This window comes from Humulus lupulus, chromosome 1, assembly GCF_963169125.1.
Source record: "Humulus lupulus chromosome 1, drHumLupu1.1, whole genome shotgun sequence".
NCBI classification, from domain to species: Eukaryota; Viridiplantae; Streptophyta; class Magnoliopsida; order Rosales; family Cannabaceae; genus Humulus; species Humulus lupulus.
In genome coordinates, this window is record NC_084793.1 from 237956854 (window position 1) to 237964670 (window position 7817).

At 36.0% G+C, this 7817-nt stretch overlaps 1 protein-coding gene across 1 annotated transcript; it reads left to right on the plus strand.

The window, feature by feature from the left end:
* Positions 1-4606: 4606 nt before the first annotated feature.
* On the plus strand, positions 4607-5185 carry LOC133831238 (uncharacterized). The gene has a single exon (XM_062261470.1). The coding sequence runs from the start codon at positions 4607-4609 to the stop codon at positions 5183-5185; it is 579 nt and encodes a 192-aa protein (XP_062117454.1).
* The last annotated feature ends 2632 nt before the right edge of the window (positions 5186-7817 follow it).

A 7817-nucleotide genomic window follows, 5' to 3' on the forward strand; every position in this document is an offset into this window, starting at 1 on the left:
GGTTGATGTTTAGTTGGTTCAGTGAGTTGTTTTCAAGTTGCTTCTCCTAAAAATCGTATTTTCGTAATTAAGAAACTTTAAAAATCGTATTTTTGAAAACTTGAATGCGTATTTTTGAAAACAAAATAGGAATCGTAAAAAAGTAAAAACAAAAACAAAAAAAATGTGTATTTAACAAAAAATCTCATCAATTTAACTATTCTCGTCATTTGAAATTTACACATTATTGAAACACAACAGTTTTTTAATGAAAACTTATCTTTGTTTTTGTAATTGTAGTTCTGTCATGCATTGAATTTTATGTTAAGACATGCATTTTGCATGTTAAAATACTGAGAGTCCTGAGCTTAGAAACACGTAATTTTAATTTAGCACATATTTTAATATTTTAATGAGCTGTCTTATATATATATTCGTTTGATGAGTGTTTACCCTACTTCTTTTAGCAGCTAAAAAGTTGATTCTCCAAGAAACATTCTTTGCAAAAGGTTTGAAGCATTCATTGCTTCATTGTTCATTGTCTAGCTATAGCATTTTGGTGAAAATTCACCATTCAATTTCTAGTTTTCTAGTTCAAAGCTTGAAGAGAGTTCAAGCAGATTCTTGAAGGGAACTCGAGGTGAAGCTGGAGGGAGTCCAACAAACACCAATACCAGCAGGAGGTTGATTGCAAGAAGATCTTCACTAAAATAGGGAGTTGATTGCTTGATTTGTAAAACAATTTAAAAGGAAGTTTTGAATTGTCTTTTCTGTATTGAATATTGTAATAACTCTAGATATTGTTAGTGAATTTGCTTCACCTCTACACTAGGTCCCATGGAGTAGGGTATGAGAAATTATGAGTGAACCGTGTAAAAATGATTGTGTCATTTTTACATTCTGCACTATATTATTAGTTGAATTTGATTTTTAGTAAATTGTTTAAGTGGGTAAATAGTAGGAGTAGTTAATGTTGGGGGACAGTGAGACTACATCACCAAAATATAATTAGAATTTACACGAAATTTTGCTTGACAGAGTCTAATAAAAGATAAGAGATGAGATGTGCAAACCTTTGTTGTAAAACAAATCCTTTGATCTTGTTGAAAGCTTCAAACCCTAGGAAGAACCTCGCTTGAATCTTCTTTGTTCATGAGATTCAAAACCAAGACATATATATGAGATGTATCATTGTCCAAATTCTCTATGTCCTAGCCCTTCATAGATGCTTGAGGCTTTTTCTAGTAGGAAAGGGAATTAGGATTGAACAAGCCTTGAAATTCACAAAGACAAGCACTTTCTTTATGAATTTCTTGGAGAAAACTTGTAATCTTTGAGAGTTGATAGAGAGAATTGAAAGTGTGATCAAATCTTTCAAAACTATAAAAGACCCCTTTTATAGTGTAGGCATTATCACCAAGTGTAAGCAATAGGATTAGAGCTTTCAAGCACATCATTTGGATCTTAAAAAACGTCACTGTACAAACTAGAGGGGCATTGCATCGCCTACTAGTAGGAAACACATTACCTGTAGCGTTTTTTCTAGGTTTTCAGACCTAGGAGATGCGTTGCCTACAAGAGGGTGACACAACACCTATTGAGTGACCCAAACTTCTTAAAAATGACCTTAAACACCTCGAAATGTTTCCAAACATTTTGGGCACTCTTATTTACCCAAAAGAATCACTTTGGACCCAAAATTATAATTTTTGAATTATTACAAGAAAAAGTCAAATTTCACTCCTACATTGTGTGAAACCATTAGGGTTTTACACCTAGCTTGTATAATACCACTTAGGCTTTGTATTTTAAGCAATCCTAACATTCCCCCACTTGGTTAAATAAAAATATCTTTCTCTAGCTCAGAAACAGTAATGGTGCCTAAAATAAAGTGTCTTTCTTCTTGAACTTTACCATAGTGAAAATACCACAAAGTCTTATCGAAATCATTGGATGCTTAAAATCTTGAACCAAGTATTCCCATGATAAAATTGTTGATGACTCACACACCTCTACTTGATCATTCATTTTCTCACTTTTCTTGCTTAGCACTATCACGGCCATGTGCTCAACCGTTCATGAACTTTCTAGGGAGATTTTCCAACTCCTTTGAGAGGCGGCACCACCATTAAGTTAGCATAGGTGAACTTCTTACAACATATTTTCTACATTTAAAGATGCTTCTTGTACTAAACTAAACTTCATTAAAATCCCTAAGCTTAACCCTCACTCGGTAGTAAACAATACTAACCATCTTGGATGAGCCTTACAATTTTTTTAGTGTTAAAACTATCCACTTATCAATGACTTGTTCTTACCCATTGAACTCTTTCCCTTGATGTTATCAAGTTTGGAGTTGGGTTGTCATCATTGATGAATCTCTGGTTCTAGGATTTTTAGTCTCATTCCTTTAGATGTAGAACTTACTAGCTTTCTCACATGAGGTTTTGTAAATGGATTTGTTAAGTTCTCACTAGTTTTAACAGATGAGATAGATATGATTCCATCTTGAATCAATTGTCTCACATATTCATGTCTTAGACTTATGTTTCTAGACTTCTCATTATACACACTATTATATGCTCTAACAAGAGTAGCTTGACTATCACAACGTATCAACATTGTCGATACTATATCACAGTAAAGGCGATGTCCATCATGAGATTCCTAAGCCACTCAACCTGCTTGCCAGTTTTCGCTAGAGCTATAAACTCAGCTTCTATGGTTGAGTGTGATATACAAGTTTGTTTTTTGGAATGCCAAGACATGACACCTCTTCCAAGTGTAAACACCCAACAGGTGGTGGAGAGATTGTCTCTCACTCTCAATATCCAACTAGCATCAAAATATCCTTCAAGTATCCTAGGAAAAATTGAATAGTGGAGAGTATGTTCTTTGGTATTCTTAAGATACCAAAGAATCCTTTCAATAACCTTCCAATGATTGATACTTGAGTTACTAGTAAACCTACTAAGTTTACTAAATGCATATGTAATGTATGCTCTAGTATAATGAGTGACATACTGTTGGGAATTGTGCCCTGAAAGCATATGTAGTAGACATTGTTTTAAGAAATAAATAAATAAATTGAGAATTACTAGTGTATTAGGATACTTTAGTAGATGTACTTTATATATTAGAGAATATATAGAGCTGGACCAGATAAGTTTATTAATGCTTAGTTAAATACCATTTCGAAGTATTAATTAAATATATCAACTGATGATCATATACAAATAGATCTTAATCCTGAAGTTACTATGAACTCCTGTTTATGTTATATGAGTTCTTTGATTCACTCGTTAGGATCTGTCATAATGATCAGGATAGAAACTTTTGTTTTGGGAACTCATTAATGTAAATGGCTGGGGATATAATATACAAACATGGAATCTATACCTTCTCGTAAGAGATTGAATAATTGTTCTCTTAAGGGTTGACTTTTGGGACTTAAAGGTTATTGAGCTCAAATTCCTAATTTAGTTATGAATTAACCTTCACTGGTAAAATCAATGGTACTTAAGGAAACAAGATATAATTAAAAGGGTAAAACAGTAATTTTATTCTCGATTAATTATGAACCATTATTAAAGGGTTAGTTTGTATGTAATGATTATATCAATTGACGCTTTATTTTATAAAGTACTCAGTAAATGAAATGTCTATAATTACAAGAGTGCAGTCTCATATTTATAGTGGAGTAATCATGAGATTAATAAATTAAGATTATTTAATTAAATAGTTTAATTAATAATCTCAAATTTATTGGAGCTTGGAATTATAGGTCTATAGGTCCCCACAGTGGCTCTATCAACACTATTCAAGGCAAGAGTTGATATAAATGGAAAAATAGTTGAAAGACATATTTAAGAAGAAATTTGTTCTTCGGGTCAAATATGCAATTATGTGATAATATTGATTGATTAATTAATTAATTACAAATTAGTTGTAATTAACAAAATTAATTAATATTTTGAAATTTTGAAAATTTCCAAATTATGTTAAATAATTAAGTTAATTTTTGAAATTATTCTTTCTCTCTCTCTCTCTCCTTCGGTGTCTCACCGGAGCTATGGCAAAAGGAGTGAAGGCAGCTGGGAAAACCAAATCGAAGCTGAAATCTAAGAAATTTGGTCCATCATCTTCTGATAGGATCATCAAAACGAGATCAATGGATGAGGTTTTAGGTGTGAAAGAGCTGGATCTTGATGAAGAGAAAGAGGCGGATGATCAATGGGTGGAGAAGCTTTACTCTCCAGAAGAGACGGAGGAGATTTTCAGGAAACAAAGTGAGATTCGACAAGATTTCTTTGACTGGTTAACGATTGCGAATCGCACGACACAAGATGTAAATTCGGGTAAGAAAATTTCTCCACCGATTCTGCGATCTAACATCGTTAAGAATTTAGAGTCCTGTTTTGTTGGATCGTCAAAGGAGAAGGGCAACCGTCCAGGGGCTATTGCCTGCGAGAGTGGTATGGGTCAGATGGAAGAGAAAGGCAATTGTCTGAATGCTCCTGGCAGTGATGGTGATTTGAAGCGAGGTATTGGCTCAAAAGTGAAAATAACCTTTGATGATATTGCAGAGGAGGTTAACTATTGGTAGCCATCGATAGTTTGTTTTGTAATGGGAGTTAATCCGCCTCTTCATATTCTTGATGGCTTTGCAAGAAGAATGTGGAAAGAGGCTGTTGTTAAGGTGGGATTGATTGCTCGGGGGATCTTCATCATTAGATTTCAGAACATGGAGCAAAGAGATAAGGTCTTACAGGGAGGCTACATATTCTTCGATCGGAAACCTGTGGTTATGAAACCATGGAACCCGATAGATGACTTTTCTAAAGATGAGATTACTAGCGTTCCGACTTGGATACAATTAAAAGGATTGGACATCAAATATTGGGGGGGAAAATCTTTATTCAAGATTGTTGGGCAGATTGGCACACCTCTACAAGTTGATAATATTACAAAACACAGGGACAGGCTGATGTACCCCCGAGTGTTAATAGAGGTTAACTTTGCTCAAGATTTCCCAGTTTCAATTTCTTTCATGGATGAATTTGATCGTGACATTATTTTGGAAGTGAAGTATGAATGGTTGCCCCTGGTTTGCTATAGCTGTTCAGGTTTGGGACATGAAACTAAGCTGTGTAGGAACAAGCCTATAGAGAAGGAAACAGAGAAGCAACAATGGGTTCCCAAATAAAAAGTGACTAAGATGCAGACAATGGTTCCGAAAGTGGATAAGGAGGGTTTTCAAAGAGTTGAGAAGGGGAAAAGAGTAGATAAGGAAGATATACCAGTTATGACTAAAGTGGCTAACAGATTTGGTATATTGGAAAGTCAGGAGCAGGAGGGTTCATTTTGTCATATGGAGGGGGGGGGGGGGGGGGGGGGAGATCCCTCTACTTCCAATGGATAAGATCCTCTGTTGGAATGTTAGGGGGATTAATAGCCAACTAAAACATCAAGAAATCAAGCAATTGATTTTTTCTAAAAAAGTTGGGCTAGTTAGTCTCCTTGAAACTAAAGTAAAGAATAAGAGCATGGGTTCTCTATACACTAGTCTATTTCCGAATTGGTGTTTTACAAATAATAACTCTTGGCTTGACAAAGGGAGGATTGTTGTAGCATGGCTACCAAATTTGTTCACTGTTGATATTAGACTTTGTACAACTCAACTAGTTCATTGTGTTGTTCATTCAAGACAGAAACAAGACAGGTTTTATGTTACATTTGTATATGGTTTTAATGAAGATAAGAAGAGAGCTCAACTATAGATAGATTTGGAGGAGATTTCAACACAAATACAGGGACCTTGGATAATTCTGGGTGACTTTAATGATATCCTGTACCCTAATGAAAGAATGGGAAGAAGATGTACTAAAAGTCCTACTCAAGAATTTCGAGATTGTGTGGAAAGACGTCAATTGGAGGACTTAAAATATTTTGGGAATTTTTATACATGGAGCAATAAACAAAAGCCAGAGGATAGAGTTTTCTCAAAGCTTGACCGAGCTTTGGTTAATACTGAATGGGCAGACGTGTTTCAACATTCAGAAGCAAGTTTCTTACCTGAGGGCTGTTTTGATCATAGTCCCATTTTGGTCTCTTTATACCAAGATGTGATTAGTGGCAAAAAGCCTTTTCGATATTTTCGAATGTGGAAAGATGCAGATGATTTTGGCGAAAGAGTTGCTCAAAGTTGGTAGGAAGGAGCTGCTGGTTCTGCTATGTACAAACTGACTGTGAAACTCAAGCGGTTGAAGCATATCCTTAAGCGGATTAACAAAGAAGGTTTCAATGATTTACACAAAGCAGAAATGGTTGCTAAGGAGGAATTGATGGAATTGCAGGCAAAAGTGAATAAAGATCCCCATGATACCCGTCTGCAGGTTGAGGAACAGAATGCTAGGGAAAAATATGCCAAATTATCCAAGGCGTATTCTCTTTTTCTAGCTCAGAAAGCTAAAATTTCTTGGGCTACCAATGGAGATGAAAACACAGCAATCTTTCATGCTTCTCTGCGGGCAAGGAGGGTTCAGAACAAAATCTATACGATAGAAGATGAGCAAGGGAATTGGTGTGATTCTCCTATTGCTGTTCAGGAAGCATTTCTACATTATTATCAACATCTTCTTGGCTCTGTGATGTTAAACAGATATAGGGTGAAGCATAGAATTATTAATATTGGGCCAAAAATATCTGAGATGCATTCCAACATTCTTGAAGCCGAGTACACAGCACAGGAGGTCAAAGAAGCCATGTTCTCTATTCTTGGATTGAAATCCCCAGGCCTGGATGGTTTTGGTAGCAGTTTTTACCAAGATAACTGGGATTTGGTAGGGTCTGATGTGGTAACTGCGGTACTCTCTTTCTTGACTTCAGGCAGAATGCTCAAGGAAATTAATGCCACTACCATTACGCTTATTCCTAAGATGACTTGTCCGCGAAGTGTGAGTGATTTTCGGCCAATCTCGTGCTGTAACGTGATTTACAAGGCTGCATCGAAAGTGATTTGTTCGAGATTGAGACAAGTTTTACCTGATTTAATTGCTGAAAACAAGGGGGGTTTCGTACATGGTAGATACATAGCCCATAATATCATGGTTTGTCAGGATTTGGTGAGATTATATGGGCGGAAAAATTGCAAACCTAGTTGTATGATTAAGATTGACTTAAGGAAAGCATACGATACAATAGACTGGGGGGTTCATTGAAGAGATGCTCAAGGCTTTTGATTTTCCTCAAAACTTTTCAGAATTAATAATGACTTGTGTTAAAACTCCCAAGTTCTCCTTGCTTCTCAATGGATCGTTGCATGGCTTCTTTGCATCAAAAAGAGGTCTTAGACAAGGGGATCCCATTTCCCCCTTGTTGTTTGTTCTTGGAATGGAGTATCTATCCCGAATTATGAGTAAGGTGGGAACTTTATCTGGTTTCAAATACCATGATAAATGCTCCAATTTGAAGTTAAATCACCTATGTTTTGCGGACGACCTTCTTATTTTTTGTAATGGAGATTATGTTTCAATCCTTCTCATGCTAAGAGGTCTGAAGCTTTTCTCCTCTTCTTCGGGTCTGCTTCCCAACTCTGATAAATCTGCCATATACTGTCACGGTATGCCTGAAGCTGTAGTAGATCGGGTCCTGGAGGTCTCTGGATATTCTCGCAGCTGCCTCCCGTTCAGGTATCTCGGCATCCCTATTTGCTCAAAAAAATTCCTTTTGCAGAATGTAAATGTGTAATGCCCCGAATTCTCCGATGAGTTTAACGGCATGAATAGTTGGCCGGGAGGGCCATACTTGCTTAATTATGTTGTTAATTGATTAAGTGC

Bases quoted from the DNA above. Each gene is read 5' to 3' on its own strand.
- LOC133831238 (XM_062261470.1), top strand. From the start codon at position 4,607: ATGGGAGTTAATCCGCCTCTTCATATTCTTGATGGCTTTGCAAGAAGA.